Raw genomic sequence first — 17,773 nt, forward strand, 5'->3', positions numbered from 1 at the left:
TGTTTCCGATCCTCAAGCTTATATGGAAACTGATGAAATCCCGATTAGGCCCTCCACCGACCCCCGGCAGCCAGTGGCTACTAGATTAGCACACAAGGAGATGATCTCTTACTCTTGTACCCCGATGGGAGCCGGCTTGTTGTCCCCCGGACATTTGCGCACCCCCTGATATATGCCTATTATATATCTCCCCTATTTTGGCCCCCGGACCTATGAAATCCCCCACTGCCTCTTGACATAGAGATAGGTAAAAACTATAAATATAGTATTTATTGAGAAAAATCATGGACAAAATGAAGAAACAGTAACAGTAACTTTATAGAAACAGTACTAGTCTTTGAGTTGTGTAAATATGTCTTACTGTACTTTTCAAAAACATATTTAAATTTGGGGCAAAATACTGGGGGTAACCAGGGGGAAACCAGCCTAATACCTAGTCCGATATATATTACTACACCATCACTCTCCATTGCTTAACTTCAGTGATCTGATGAGGATCTGTGTTTCAACGCAGTATGGCAGTATTACTTTATATACTGAAGACATTAATGATGGAGAGATTATAGGGTGTTTATTCTTGCAAGTGGGAGGCGGGTTGTGGGAGGAGCACCTTGCAAATCACAGAGTATATGAAAGTTAATTAAATCGAGTGCTTCAGGTTATGTTCCACCTTTACTGTCAATATAATCGATTATCATTATCAGGTATATATTACCAAGGCAATCAAACAACAAAACACAGTGCTTTGCTAGATCAAATGGAAACGTTTGGATCCTATACAATTATGCCCCGCCCCTACACGTTTGATTGATTTGTCATTGGCCAATTGGCTTTCACAAAATTTCAGTAGAATCTATGTGACTGGTAGTACCAAAACGGTACCAACCTTTATGTTATAGCCTTGATTTAATTAAAAACACTTCCCACTTTCAATATGAATTGATCAATGCCAGAATTAAGGAGAATGTATAAAAATTACAATAAAGTGAGTCATCTGGTCCTATGCATTTTAATGACAACATTGTCAAAATGAACGGTACACAATAATTATTTCAATTCACAGAAAAAAATGAAAAACTTATAACTCTTAAATCTGAAATATTGTGTCTATTTCAATCAAATCAATTAAATAAATTAGATACCTATTAAAACTTCATGTTCGTAAAAAATCAGACACATAAGGCCTTTTAAAGTACCAAAATACAATTAAATGGCAATAAAACCAATTCAACGTATGGTGTACATAGCCTAGATTTTGATGGCTTTGTATGAATTCGTTGAAGCCTAACCAACCACAGAGCAAAGTCTGTGACGATAGCCTATCTTGGCAAGTGAAGCTTGCATCCTGTGTTGATTGCCTTGATACTACCATATAAAACTAAAAGCAGCTGTTTGTTGCTGCCTTTGTGTCTCTGGTCTATTGTACGTCAAACAGAGATAACTATAGTGATTACATTGTTTACAACCCACATTTTCAATTCTTCTTATCTGTTGAGATTGTTAAATTTTAACTTTGATTGATTTCACACACTAGATATCAGGTCTCGTGATTATAAAACTCCCTTCCATTTTGCTTTTCGCTTTTCAACAACCACGGCAGCATTTATTTTACTGTATAAGGAAAGCTTCTTAGTAAAAATAATCAATAAGGTAGGTTTGAATATTTATACAATAAAGTAGATATTTTGCAAGTAAGTTCCTTACAAGTTAAAACAAATTACAGCAAACAGCACATTAATAACAAGTACTATAGTCCCAAACATTTCAGTTTTACCTATAGTAATATGTTTGTATAAATGTTTTAGGAATTGAGATTCAGTAATTAATTTAGCCCGACTACATTGTGTTGAACAGTAACCTATTGTACAATAAAAGCGTTGACAACTTTGGTACAGCTATTTTGAGTGTAAAATGGGTTTAAATCCAATTCCTTATCCAAGTCACAGCATATTATAGGTAAAAGATTCTCACCAAGGAACATTTATTAAAACTGGTAAAAAAATGTAAATTAAAATTAACAATATCAAATAGACTAGCTAATCTCAACATGGAGTAATAATATTACTAGCATGATTTTGAAGTTTATATTGGTGGTAAAACTATTAATATTGGTAATGTATCTCTATAGTCCATCACATTGCACATCTAATAAAAATTGTTGCAAATTACTATTTCAGGATGGCTAGCAATTATTTATTTGGAGATATAGATGAGGAAGTACTAGAATGTTCTATCTGTAATAGAAGGCTAGAAGACCAAAAATCGCTTAGCTGCCATCATAGGTTCTGTCTAAAGTGTTTGGAGAAATGGATTGAAATCAACAATGGGAAGCTAAAATGCCATACTTGTCAAGAGTCATATTCCATTCAAGTTGAAGGGCTTCAACATCTTTCACCAAATACAATTCCTCCAATCAACCAACATGATAAGAAAGATGCACCACTGTGTTCTTCTCATACTCAACCATTAGAGATGTATTGCACAAAATGTAAAGTACCAATATGCAAAGAATGTACTGAAATTGAACATGCAGAAGGGGATGGGAAACATGAAATAATTGATATTTTAACAGCATTCAACAAGTTTAAGGAAGATTCAAAAGAAATAAAGAAATCTGCCCGTGATTCAATAATAAGATTAGAAAATCATCTTAATGTAGCTAAGAACAATGCTAACGAACTAGAAGAATGTAGAGAGGAAAGTCTCACAGATATTGATAACCAAGTTCAACAAATGGTACAAATCATCAAGAAAAAAGCAGATGAAATGAAGAAAAAAGTTGAAGAAATTTATGAAAACGAAAAGAAAGTTAATGATGAACAAATGAAAAAGTTAAAAAATATCAATTCTGAATTAAATACAAATGTTAGTATGATAAATCAGTTATTCAAGAGTGAGTCAGCAATTGCTACGAAATCAAGTGAGATAAACTGATGGATGAAATTAATAATTCTGAAGAAATCATACAGTAGTATGAAAATAAACTTTAAACTTAAATCAAACATGAGAATATAAGCAATATTAACATAGCATTCAGTGATTTGGGACAATCTTTTGGATTATAGGTGGGTTAAACAATAAATAATATATATTTATATATATATAAAACAATGATGTTTTGCATTTTCATTAGCTGAGAGACTGATTGTTCTATTTAACTAAGTGTATGCTATTGGTAGCATACTCATTTTAATGTAATTTATAGGCCATGCTTATTGATTTTCTTGTATATATACTTGTATTAATTTACAGATTCTCATACACTCAATCTTCAATCAACACATAGGCTACTGTATATTACTGTAATCAATTCACAACAAATATATATTGTAAAGTTTTTATTTAAAATACAAACTGTTGGTCTGATCTTAGAGCTAAAATGATTTCATAGTAGTACAGTAAACTATTATTAGTAATAAAATATCAATTATAATAAAATTTAAATAAATGATTTATTCCTTTGTATATATCTTATTTCAATATTATGCATTATTAATAATTAAGATATTAAAATCCATATCATCAAGAAATAAATACGGTATAATTTTCTTTTTCTTGCTATATCAGAAAAAATATCAGTGTTTCCCAAAGCAGGTTTTGGCAGCAAGATTTGCTTGATTAAATTGGTTCCAACTGGCATTAAAATGGTTTTATCAAAGAACTTATAACACAAGAATCTCCTGTTCGTCCAAAGCGCTTAACAAGGCATTGTGAGATAGAATGAGAGATCGGGGCACCATTGTGAGCAATGGAGTAGTGTGCCCTCAATATGTATAATAATTTAAGTAATAATTAAATTTAAGAAAACAGTAGTTAGATCAGCCAGACCCCCTCTCCCCCCCCTATATTTTGCAAATTGTAATGGAAAGCAGCCCTTCATTTCGCCCTGCCACCCCAGCCTCACTCAGGTCTTGTCATTCACATGCTTACTTCGAATAAAACATTTTTCAAATATCAAAAAAGTTTAGGCAATCTGGGGCAGATTTAGACATTTTCGATCCCACAAGAAAAGGGCACTTCCCCCACCTGTGGCCTGTGTCGAAGCCAATTTTGTTAAAAAACACCCCTAGATGGCCTGAAATGGTACATTTGCACATAAGATTCATGTAAAATGGTACCTCTAGTTTGCCAGAAATGACACTCAATTGAGTGTGCTATCAAACAGCAAAACGATCAAAGCCGATTTTTTTTCCACCGGTGGTAAAAACGTGCGACTAACAATAGATGACATTTTTTTTGCATTCAATAATGCAAACACCAGGGGAAGTCCCAGATGAAGTTACTTCCGATATGGTCATCAATAACGCTATAATAACGCCCAAACAATTGTTTGCCCTCCATGCTGAAATCGTATCTTTCACTATTTTAAAATCTTTTGAAAAATATAGCTGCTATGTCCCCGGGAATTGCACTTATACATGAAACAAAATTATAAGTCTACAGAACCAGTCCACCATGGTTGGAATGGAGCTAAGAAAATTTTGAAAAATAGAGTTGCTGATCTCCGGAAATTGGATTATACTTCAAAATATGAAACAAAATACAAAGTCTCCAGGACCAGCCCTACCATGGTTGGGGCTGAGCTAAGACATTTTTGAAAAATAGAGCTGTTAATTAATAGGTCCCCGGAAAATACACTTAGTATACTTCGAAATATAAAACGAAATTTATAAGTCCAGGAGGATCCGGACCCCATGGATCCCGCTATTGGATCCACCAGTGGCAATTGTAACTCAGAGTGGCTTTTATATTAACATGTAAAGAACTATTATAATATCAGAAAATATTCAACTATAGAATAAATTATGAATTCAGCAAAGTGGGTCCAATACATAAGAAGAAAGGATTTGTTGAATAAATCAGCTTCTCATCTGTACAAACTTTGCTCCACTCATTTCAAAGATTCCCAGATACTATGCACAGGGAGACTTGTATGGAATGCAATGTCAACTATTTTTTATGTGCCAAATCCACCAAAAGGCATTTCACTGAAGCGAAAGCTTCCTACACGTACATTGGACAGACCTGAAATGTCAGATAGAATGGTTGATAAGACAATAGTTGTAAATACAGAAAGTAAGTAAACATGCTTATTGTTGTAATGTCTACACAGGCCTAATAGATATTCTTATTGCCTACATTTATGGAAATGTAGGATATTTTTTTGTAATTGAAATATTTCTTGGCTATTCATTCAAGGCATACAAAAATTTGCACGTGACGAAGTTGACATTTATAGAAAACATCAATAGAAAACGAACGATATATAAATACTGAAACAGAATTGCAAGGTATTACGGCTTAAAAATGTCAACATGTTAAATAACATTGACTATTTTATGCTTTTAAACCCATAATTAAGCTCAATCACTAAATCTTGCATTGATTACCTTTTCTTTAAAGATCATTTTATTTAATTTGTACAGATGCCAGGGCCGTAACCAGGTTTGACGGCGGGGTGGATCGTTAAGTTCTTTAGTGGAACCCAGGGGCGGATCCAGGATATTGAAATAGGGGTGGCGTAGCTTTGCGAGCGAAGCGAGCAAACATTGGCTGGGGGCCAGGGGGCCGCCAAGGGCCCCCGGTCAGGGTCCAGGGGCCGACGGCCCCTGGAAATTTTGACGTTCTAGCGCATTGTAAGTCGTTTAAAACGATTTACAAACATCTCATAATGTCATTTACCAAACACTCTAAAGCTCGCAAATTACGACATGTGGAACATGCAGCTGATACTTACCTAGGGTACCAAATGCAAGCTAACAACTTGCCTGTACTTTACGCCCCATACGCCCCCGCTAGATCCGCCACTGGAACCATACCCTCGATTTTTTTTTCTCTATAGGCCTATGGCCGCAAATCGCATTTCCGGCTATTCTCTTTTGTTTATGAACTATAAGTTGGTGTAATTACCAGCCCACAAATTTCAATTGCCGACCTTATATTGTCAGAGGACGGCATTCTCTTGCCGACCGAAATTAGGCTAGATCCCTCCTCCTTTCAAGCCTCCTAGCAACAACATGGTACATTAGGGATCGTATCATTGAGACTTTAACAGGCATATTCACCATCATGTGGTGTTTAGGTAAAAAACCATGGAATTAAGATGATCTCTGAATTCACTCAACCGTTGCATCTTGCACTTGCGTGTGAGCTGCATGCTTTCTCTATCAAGCAGCTGGCTGGGCACGTCACACGCACGCGGAGACCTGTGTAGGGGAATACCCTGTTATGTCAAGCAAACAACTATGCTCTGTGTACAGCTCGCTAGCTCCAGAACCACGATGTTCAGCAGTTATCAAATAGAACTTATCTTGTAAATTTTAGTGTTAGGTTTTTATATTTTAGTTAAAATATATATATATATATATTAATTAAATTTATTAATGCTTGACTAGGCCTGTAGTGAACAATCGTCGTGTTGTGTTAGTATGCCCAGCAAAAAAAAAGTGGGAGGCCAAGCGGAACTCGCTGTTCAGCGGGGGGGGGATCGTACGATCCCCCCGATCCCCCCCTGGTTACGGGCCTGGATGCCATTGTGTTAGACCATGTGTATCATAGGAAAACACAGAATCAGTACAACATTGAAAACACAATATATAAATACTCAACAGAATCATTGCAAAGTATACAACACAGTATGTTTATGTTAATATTAATAATTTATTACTAATTTTTTTATTTTTGAATTATTTATTTTTCATAAAAATAATACCTAAAAATCTAATTAGTAAAAAATAATAACATTATTATGTTTTAAATTTAGATATATTTATAAATATATATATATAATTTCGTCTATTTTCCATTTGGTTTTTCAGGAGCAACAAATAACTTTGAATCGGAATTTCAAAGTATGGTATCACCATCAACTTATCCAGAAATTATAGAGTGGCTATTAAATATAGAGTCAGGATGTCGAGACTGAAAGCCAAGATGTAAAGTCTAAAATTTCAGATGATTCAAGTGATCCAATTAACGGTATTCTATGTAAATGTAAGAATTCTATGAGTAGGAAGGGATTAGAATTTTTTCAGAAATTATAGAGTGGCTATTAAATATAGAGACAGGATGTCGAGACTGAAAGCCAAGATGTAAAAAATGAAAAAAGGGAAGGGATTAGAATTTTTTCTTTGCAATTCTGAATCGGGAAAAGGGATTAAAAAGGAAAGAAAGATATATTGTTTGCATTAGATTTACACTATCAAAGTGCAAAAGCATACGGATTGTTTAGAAGAACATTCGCACTCTCTCATGAGAACACGTTGAGAAAGTGTTTAGGTCGAGTAGAAGTTCAGCCTGGATTTAATGAGATTGAGATGACATTTGAATCACTTAAAGAACGTTCAATTGCGTTTGATCAAAAGAAAAAAGTATGTGTTCTAATCCTAGATGAAATGAGCCTGAAGGGTGAATTAGTATACGATTTACATAAGGATGTAATGGAATTAGCAATGGAAGATTATGGTACCATTGGTAGAAACAAAAAGGTGGCGACACAAGCCCTTGTGTTCATGGTTCAAGGAATGGCATCAAAATGGAAGCAACAACTAGGATATTTTCTGGCATCAAGCTTCTAGTGAACGATTGCATTGCGAGACTTACGAAAATTGATCTCATTATAAAAGATGTTTAAGTTATTTGGTGTCAATGAAGAGAAACCATATATTGTACAAGTAATACTAGTACACATAAGATTTATTTCATGTTTGATCCACCTCATTTGCTAAAGAGTGTTCGAAACAATTTGAAAAGGCACATATTCATTGATAATGGGCACGAGATAAAGTGGCAACACATTGCTGACTTCTATAGGCATGACTCACAGTTGCCATTGAGAATGGCACCTAAGTTAACTGATAAGCACATAGAACTACCACTGTTTACTCCAATGAGGGTATTTCTAGCTGCACAGGTATTAAGCCATAGTGTAGCATTGGGTATATTAACTTATGCGTCTTTAGGAAAATTGAATTCTGAGGCAGTTCATACTGCCGAATTTATAGATAAATTTGATAAACTTTTTGATTTTGACTTTGCAATTATGAATCGGGAAAAGGGATAAAAAAGGAAAGAAAGATAAATTGTTTGCATTAGATTTACACTATCAAAGTGCGTAAGCATACAGATTGTTTAGAAGAACATTCGCACTCTCTCATGAGAACACGTTGAGAAAGTGTTTAGGTCGAGTAGAAGCCTGGATTTAATGAGATTGAGATGACATTTGAATCACTTAAAGAACGTTCAATTGCGTTTGATCAAAAGAAAAAAGTATGTGTTCTAATCCTAGATGAAATGAGCCTGAATGGTGGATTAGTATACGATTCACATAAGGAAGCAATGGAAGATTATGGTACCATTGGTAGAAACAAAAAGGTGGCGATACAATGGTTCAAGGAATGGCATCAAAATGAAAGCAACAACTAGGATAGTTTCTGGCATCCAGCTTCTAGTGAACGATTGCATTGCGAGACTTACGAAAGATGTTTAAGTTATTTGGTGTTAATGAAGAGAAACCATATATTGTACAAGTAATACTAGTACACATAAGATTTATTTCATGTTTGATCCACCTCATTTGCTAAAGAGTGTTCGAAACAATTTGAGCTTTTTGATTCCTGTAATTCAAAAATCTTAATGACATTGAATGGATCAAAAATCCACAATATATTTAGTATGAAAGTATTATATGATATTAAAATAATATTAAATTATATTAAACTTTTAATTTAATATGTTTGATATGCTGCAAGTTTGTTATGCAATTGTGTACTTGTGCATTTACATACCAGCAATATTGGTGAAAAGATTAAATTACACATAAATGTGACTTTTCGTAGATTCACGTGTGTGGACTGGAAATTGAAAAATTAATTTGTTTGTTCGAACGAGGCTTTTTATGCCGATAAATATTTTAATAGAGAATTACAGTGTCACATCTCATTAAAAATGACATTGTGAGGTGATTTCCCGAATGATAGTAAAATCAAAACGGTACTGGGTATTAGTAGAGAGGCCAAATACACAAAAGTCCTCTATAAAAAGTTTGGGGGGCATTTTTTGTTAATAGCAGGCAACCATGTTGAATGTATCCTTTGTGGGGTGACAAAAACGATAGGGGTGGATGCCATCTTCAGTTTTGGGTTTTAAGGTCAGTTTATGTGGTCAAGAGGTCAAACAAGGTCAAAATATAGGATTTTTTTTTATTCACAGAAAATCATCTAAATCATCAGATCTATCCAAAAAGTTATATCTGAAGATCAACTGATGCTTCATATTATAGTAATTATGAGATAAACATTTAAGTTTACACATAAAAACATAGGAAATTAAATATAAAAGTGTCATTTTCTCAAAATGTTGTTTTCACATATTTCTGTAAAGTACACACAGTTTTTTAATAGGCTTTTCCCAGTCTGTTGTTAATTTGTCTTTTTTATGTTGTCCACCAGTCATCGTTTTGATTTTTTCAGAAAAAATAGGTCAAGTGTTATATGTATGAAACGCCATATGTGCCAAAAGATTGGTCTTTTACTATAATATTAATATTACCTATAATAATGTAATACAGTAATATTTAGAAATTTGTTTTTAGAAAAATTATTAATATTACCTATAATAATGTAATAATATTTAGAAATTTGTTTTTAGAAAAATTTCGAAAACAGAGACCCCCTATATGACCTAATGTCGAGATGTTTTTGTTTGGGTCAGAGACCCCCTATAATGTAATTATTTAAACATTTTTTTCATTATTTCAATGATACAAGTTTTTATTGAAGTTTGTTGTTTCAAGAAATCTCGAAAGAGAAACCTGGGTATCGAGTCTTTGTTTTCAAAAACTCTAACTATTGGACTTTATCAAGGTTGGAAGGAGTGGTAATTGGGGACTTCTTCTTGAGGCCTTCGCATCTATGCTATCATGGCTGACGGTGATAACAAATATAAAACAATTTAAGTAATTAAGAAGTCCTTTATACACATGGATAAAGACGGTTTTAACGTTATTTACAAACATTACGTTACGTACTGTGTCCAGGTATGAAATCCATTTCTCCCAAAAAGTAAACGCACTTGAAGAGGACAACGTCATGCGACAAATCAAATTCCAGCTATCCATTCTTATTCATATGAAGATCGTTTAAAGTTTCTTGTATGACAGACGAATTCATGGTGACTTGATTGAAAATTTTCAAAAGATTTCGAGGGTGTAGCCAAGGAAGACTTCCTTCAAATAAGATGCAATCTAAGCAGAAATACACGAGGACATCAGCTTAGACTTTTTAAACCTAAATTTCACAAAGGACTGATAGGAGATCCACTTTTTCACAATTAGTAATTATATATTTTAATAGTTTGCCAACCAAAGTCGTCATTTCTGAAACCACCAACACATTTAAAAACCGATTGGATTCGTTGTAGAAATGAGGTTAAAAGGGTAAACAAATTTACCTATCTAAACTATCAGAACCAATATTCTAAACACTGAGTGGATGATTGATCAATTCAAAATAGAATCATTGGTATAACAAGAAACGCTGTAATTCATTGATAGGTTCTGCATGACATGGTCAGACTGATCACGAATCACACATAATACACAATATTCTTTCGAACTGACAGATGATAAGGAAGATCTTATATTTAAAGTAACAACTTATTGAAAGAAAAAAAACAGTAGAACTTAGAACTTCATGAGCCACTGAGAAAGCATCGCTCTAAACCTTTGCGGATTTCTATAAGGCAACTGTTTCGATAAAGTATATAAAAACTGACAGAAAATCTGCTGATCAACCAATGGAGTATGATCATAGCCCAATTTTAATATCTTTAACCAAATATGACTTCACATATCTTGATGGATGGCGTTGAAATACCCACAGATGTTCCAGAAGAAAACTTACAGTAAAAACATGATGGCCATGCACTATAGGATGCAGTAAACATGGCTGTAAACATTTGGTGACTATGCAAGTATTTATGCAAGTTACCTAGATATTTCGCCATTTTGTTGTATTTGATCATTACATTGGAAAGGGGTGGATAAAAGCAGTGACACGATTGAAAGGATAGTCCCAATGTACTAATCTGTACTTCCGTATGTGTTTTGGGCCACACTCGGTTTGGAGGAGAACAAATATCACACAGTTTTTAGACATTCTTTATGTCAATAACAAAGAGCTTGCAATTATACATGAAAGTTGATGTTAATAATGATATGCACTTTGTAACAGTAGCCTTCAAAAGTATGGACGATGTCTGGTATAGTGAACAATAAAGTGGCTGAAAACCTATTAAGAATAATCTAACCAGCTTCCATGCCATTACAGGTTGCAGCACGTCATTATTTGCTGGTTATGGGAAGAGGTCATACTGGAAATCATTTGTAACGCATCCACTCCTTGTAAATGGAATTGATTAAGATTAAGACTTTCCACGTACAGTGTACACTAAAGTTTAATATTGCCAAATATATGGTACTCTTGAGCAGATAACTGTATAATAACAGACTACTCTTTGGTGCTACCTCCATCTAGACTCAGTGACCATATACCATTAACACTAGTGATATATATTTCCCTTAAATATTAAGTATTTCACTTCACTCAATAAATATTTAAGTACCTGTATTTCTACTTCGGGAAACACTTAAAATTAAAAAAAAATCACCTATGGTGAATACAGACATCATAGAACCTAAACATACGAGCCAACTATCAGGCAGAGATCAGTATGTGGCCTAAATGAATCGGGTCGTTTGGAAGCCTCTAACCCAGTTGTCAGTTTGGAACTTGTTACATGTGTATGTAAACTAAAGAGCCAGATGAAGTTGTTACAGAAAGCATGCATGTGGTTGTGATTCAATCGTTTGCCATTACCCATATGGCCAGTGCTTGAAGAAATACCCACCTCAGAGCGTTACCTCCTTCCATCCCAGAAAAATTTTGAATATTGGCATGTGCCCATGCCGCCCATTACTCCCAACCCACAAGGAGTGACTCAAAAAGTTTAAAATCTTCCCAGTACAATTCTGGTCTTTTTGACACCACACTATAACCATCAGCCCAGCTATCATGAAAATTATATTTATTTCAATTATTAATACCGATAATTAACAGGTCTGTGCTCTATTTGACCTTATGAACTTGAAAATGACCTTTAAACTTGTAAGTTGAAAAATTGATGAACTTCACCATCTGCAGCAATATGTCAATAATGATCCAATAATGGTTACATTGCTTTTTATTAGCTTATATGTTGTTGAAAACAGCTTAAACCTCTATTTTACCATATTTGACCTTATAACCTTGAAAATGACCTTTGACCTGAAATTTGAGAGCGGCATCCACCCCTATCTTTTTTGTCATCCCATAAGGGATATATTCCACCCATATTCCACATGGTTGCCTGCTATTAACAGAAAATGCCCCCCATGATGAAAAAGCCCCAGGGCTGAAAATTAACCTTTAAACCATAGTGGCCAGCAGGGCCAGTTGAAGTTGAAGGATGGTCGCCCTTATTAAAAATGGCTGGCCCTTATTAATTTTTTGTACATTTTTTTTTGTGCCTGAGGGGGGGGGGGTCCCAATTATATCATTTTATTACTTTTAATAATTAAATTACTCTCCCCAAAATTCCCCCCTCCCACACCCACATTCACACACAATATTTTCCGTGGGGATCGTCATTGAAAAAAATCAAGCCAATTTCTTGTATGGCCTGTGTAGGCCTAGATTGGGTTTCAGGAGCCTGGAGAATCCTGACCAACATGTCTTTAACCCTAGGCCTAGCTTGTTGGCCTAGAAATCAGACAGAAAACTACCTGTATTTCATAAATTATACAATTCTAATATGCAATAGCCATTAAAATATTGATAATAAGTTACAAAGTATCATTTTAAAATAATTAAGAAAGATATTTAATCGTGTTTACATGTGTCACACATGCACGCACAACTGGGGAGAGCTACCTGAGAGAGCTTCTAGAAGATGCTGACGTCACACGTCAGCACGTGTTTTGAGGAGGATTTGAGTGACCAAAATTGGTTGGAACTTTTGAATAATCTATCAATGACATAATTAAAGCAACTAAGCTTTTTAAATAATAAACATTATATTTAGGCCTCCTATTAATGTTTCCTTTTAAAATTAAATATATTTTATAAACTCGTTCCATAAAAACATGCAGTAAGCATAAAAGTGGTTGGGACATGTGCTTGCTGTAAAGGAGGTATTTTTATGACACCGTACTGGATGCACTATGAGGCGATGAAGTAAACTCGCCCTTGAATGCAGGCAGGGGAATCCCCTTTTTTGGTAAGACGGAGCGCGATGATTGCTCTCCTTGAAGGTTGTTGCTCGCTCGCGATCCTTAAAAACGAGGGACTGCCATTAGGCTTGTAGCTTATAACTTAGCTTATATATTATTAGCCTAGGCCTAGATTAGTTACAAAAGGTAGGTGGATGCAGTTTCTGGAAGTCGCCAGACGGGTCGACCATCACAAAATTAATACTCGCCCTTACCAAATAAAGGTCGCCATTGGCGACCGGGCGACCGTTAATTTTCAGCCCTGAAGCCCTACTATATGATCAACTAGCGTTCTTGCCACCAACTAGTCATCCATTCATAGAAGTACTGATGTAGTAGCCTATCTGTACGGTGACCATAGAATGTGACCCGAGACATGACTAACTACGACTTTTAGATGATAGAAAGTTGAGAAAATTTGTTACGAGTAGTTGTACGATATGAGGATGTTTATGAAAATATGTTAAAGGTGTAAAACATATATTAGGCATATAAGCAGTAATGTTAGTAAGTATAAGCAATTTTATGTTAAGATATAATGAAGAAAAGCAAGAGATTATGGAGCGGCTGTACCTGAATATACAACACAAGTATTGTAAGGTTAAAATACTAGAAATTTAGGCAATCTTGTCAAAGGCCAAGTGCCTTCAGCCTGCCACGTTTCGATATTCAATATTGAACTTGACCTGACGTGGTTCCACAATATCTTTATATGAAAAATTGTAGAGTGGATAGAAAACTATTAAAAATGGTTATTGTTAAACTGTTTTTAATATACGTTGTTCGTTTGAATGTTAAACTATGTATTTTATTTCAAGATGAAGGAGATTGAAAGTTTATGTTGCGTACTTGTTTCTGTGTATACAGGACGTTAAAATATTAAAATCATTTTATGGTTTATATGAATGATAATTTTAAAATAGAAATGATTTAGTTCTAAATATAATATTAATTAGTCTTACCTTGTTTGAAAGCCATTTGGTTTGGATATTATTGAAATAATGATATGTCGGAGCTGTTGTAAGTTTAAGATGTTTTTACCGACCTTTCCTTTGTGAGAATGAGTATGTTTGTAAGTAAAAAGTTTGAAGGTTTGCTATGTGCGTGCGTTAGAACGTTGTATCGTATTGACGTGGTTGTTTTGATTACACGTAAAAGTCTGTATAGATTATTATATGGGAGGGGAATGATTATAAACCTAACGGTTTTTGGTTTTAAATTTTATAGTGGAGTAATTTATTTAGATATAACATTTGAGTTTATATACTTGGTTATGGTTGGAGAAAAAAATGTTGAATAGGGTTTATGGGTTAAAAAAAAAAAAAAAATACATAAATAAACAAATATTGTTTTAGTTGGATTATTTGTAGGGTGGTTTATGGGGAAGGTTTTATAGATTTATTATATATCGTTTTTGATTAGGTTATGTAAAGGGGTAGCTTTAGGAATATAATAGGAAAAATAATTAAGGGTCGTTTAATTTATAAAGTTGAAATCGGATGTTTGGTTACTTTTAGTAATAACCTTTTGGGTCAAAAATTTGGAGTAGGTAGTTTATTAATATGTAGGAATGGTTGAAAAATTTAGAAGTGAATTCTTATATTAATTAACGTATAGTGATCAAAAAATTGATGTCATTTAGTAGTGGGTGTTTATAATATATTTAATCTGGTATAAAAACATTTTATAAGTCATAAAACTCAAAATGACTAAATAAATATAGAGGTAAACATTATGGTACAGTATGGCAAGCCTCAGCTGTCTGAAGTATTCAAAATATTATATTATTATATCATTTTTTTATTATATTATATATTGTATTGTAATGAATTATACGTTTTGCATTATATTACTTGGTTTTAGCATTATATTATATCTATTTCTAATATATTATGTGAAAAATGTAACAAATTATTGACTTTTTGTATTATATTATTCGGTTTTGGCATTATATTATGAACATTTACTATTATATTATTAATAAAATACATTATATTATAATATAATTGTATTATATTAAACGCATTTACCTTACTTTATAACATACAACATTATTATATTATACGGATTCGTTAGTTATATTATTATTTTGTATGATGTTTATTATACGTCACGACTTATTTCAGTTCTTCTAACTCTTTCTCTCCCTCCCCCTGCTCACTAACAATCAGCGGCAGAATCTGAATTGTGTGACTGTTGAAGAATAACTAATTATCTTTACTACGTACTAGGCCTAGGCCTACTAAGGGATCTAGCCTAGACGTAGCTAGTTAGACAAGTGACCAAGGACCACCGGACAGCCTCAACTAATACTACAATACAATAATACTACTACAATAACTAATACTGCTACTACCTAGGCCTAGCTAGTAGAGTACTAGGTAGCTACTACTAGTACTAGGCTCTAGGGCGTATGTATGATGTTAACTACTAGGCCTAGGCCTACTAGTACTAGGCTAGGCCTAGACTTAAGTTGTAGTAGGCTAGGGCCGGGCCTGCTGCCTTAGGCTAGGCTACTACTACTACTACTAGGCAGTCAGCCCATGATGGGTACGAGTAAGCCAAAATTTTGGATAAGTAAACCAAAATTTGGGTACGAGCGAGTTGGCATGGGTACGGGTTGACCTGTATCCTTCTAGCTAATTGTACTAGGCCTAGGCCTCAAGTAAGTCTACGCTACCCAGTCCGGCTACAATATGGTTTATTTTGTTTTATAGCTTTATTGATAGCTGGGTTCAAATCTGGGTTGGGATGGCTTTTTCTCATTCAAAAACAGATTTCCTTATCATAATAAAATAATATATGAATTTATTTGTAATATTGTAATGTATACATAATATAAGTAATTGCCATTGCATTTATTATTATTTATTATATATTATACGGTTACCCCTTAATTATACTATAGTATAATTTCCTTGTTATATTTTACAATATTTTCTTCATAATTCTACAATTTTGTCTTTCACAGCACAAATTTATCATACTGAATCATCACACACCAAGTCTCATAAATTTCTACTGTATTTGTCCAAGCTACTCCAGCTACATGGTATTGCCTTGAGGCTAAACTACACGGTATACTGGCACTACCATTATTCCTGGCTCGTCAACCTGGACCACATAAGCACAGTTTCAGTTTCAGTTTATTTACCATTTCAATTTCTGAACATAAGAGATGAACAACTTATATGGATGGATAACCGTAAGAGCGAAGCTCGTTTACCGGTCACCCGTTAGTGCAGTAACATTACGGACAACATAAAGACAGGACAAAGGTGCAATACATGTGAACTTGGATAAAATAATATATTTATATAAAGGAGAAAGTTAGATATTATAATATTTCTTTTCGATCATACAATGATAATTTTAAAATTAATTAAATCCTAAGAAGTCATACTACTGATTCAAAATAGTGACTGACTTACACCCTGTGGTCAAGACTTGCTCTTATGCTTATTTCCTCCAACATACAGAGTACATAGGACTATTTTTATTCATAACTGTTGAATTGCATCCCAATACACAGTACCTATTGGTATTACAGTATAACTAAAAATACAAAGGCAACTAACACAGATAGTTCCATATATACAGTACTCTCTTATAAATAGATGTATCTCTCCAATCTACTCCCAACTACCTAATCTAATAATAGTACTATTAGCATACTACTATACACTTTGTAGACAAGAAGTAAGTTGTATACACCTAGAGGACTTATGGTAGTACAGTCGAACGCCCTCTCACTGGCCCGGTCAACATAATATATACCTAGATTATTGCAGTAATTAGAGTACATTATTACAGAGATTTTTTTTTTGTTGCAGAAATCAAAGTTATGAGTATAGAAAGCAGTACTCGTATTAAAAACTAAGCAGGTTGTACTCTTGAACGCAAACTGGCAGGATATTTTGAATATTTTTTATTGTTGAAATGAATGGAATCCTAACTTCATTTTCTACGAACTGGAGACGAAGACATATTATGACCCTTTTATTTAAATTTATTTGAATAGACCTCCATGTAAATTCATTAAAGGCTACATGATTGTTTTATATTTTAATATGTGATACTAATAGTAGAAAATTATTGTGTATAATGAGGACTAAGAATCTGATATTCACTTGCATTCTCATCTTTTTAAAATTTTATTTATAATGCTGGTAATGAGTTTAAAATTTAATTATATTGACTAGTTTTGATAATAATTATGTCCTTATAAATTCATTTACATTTCTTTTGTGTAATATAGTTCATATATTATGTATTAAATAAATTGGTAAGGCCCTGTACTGTTATTATTTAAGGAAAGTTTATATACACTTATTTTATGCCTACCAATATTAGTATAATTGTTTATATAAATATTTTGTCTAATTGCCTTGATTTTTTGTATAGGCCAATGGCATCAATGTTTTTCTCAAAGCAAATTAGCCTAATAATACCACATTTAGACACATG

At 33.7% G+C, this 17,773-nt stretch overlaps 1 protein-coding gene across 1 annotated transcript; it reads left to right on the forward strand.

The window, feature by feature from the left end:
• Positions 1 to 1,204: 1,204 nt before the first annotated feature.
• LOC144845335 (tripartite motif-containing protein 59-like) lies at positions 1,205 to 3,489 on the forward strand. Its single transcript, XM_078702605.1, has 2 exons — positions 1,205 to 1,650; positions 2,178 to 3,489. Exon 2 carries the CDS (start codon positions 2,179 to 2,181, stop codon positions 2,932 to 2,934), a length of 756 nt encoding a protein of 251 aa, XP_078558731.1. The 5' UTR covers positions 1,205 to 1,650; position 2,178; the 3' UTR covers positions 2,935 to 3,489.
• The last annotated feature ends 14,284 nt before the right edge of the window (positions 3,490 to 17,773 follow it).

Source organism: Antedon bifida, chromosome 1 (assembly GCF_963402885.1).
Source record: "Antedon bifida chromosome 1, ecAntBifi1.1, whole genome shotgun sequence".
Classification (NCBI taxonomy): Eukaryota; Metazoa; Echinodermata; class Crinoidea; order Comatulida; family Antedonidae; genus Antedon; species Antedon bifida.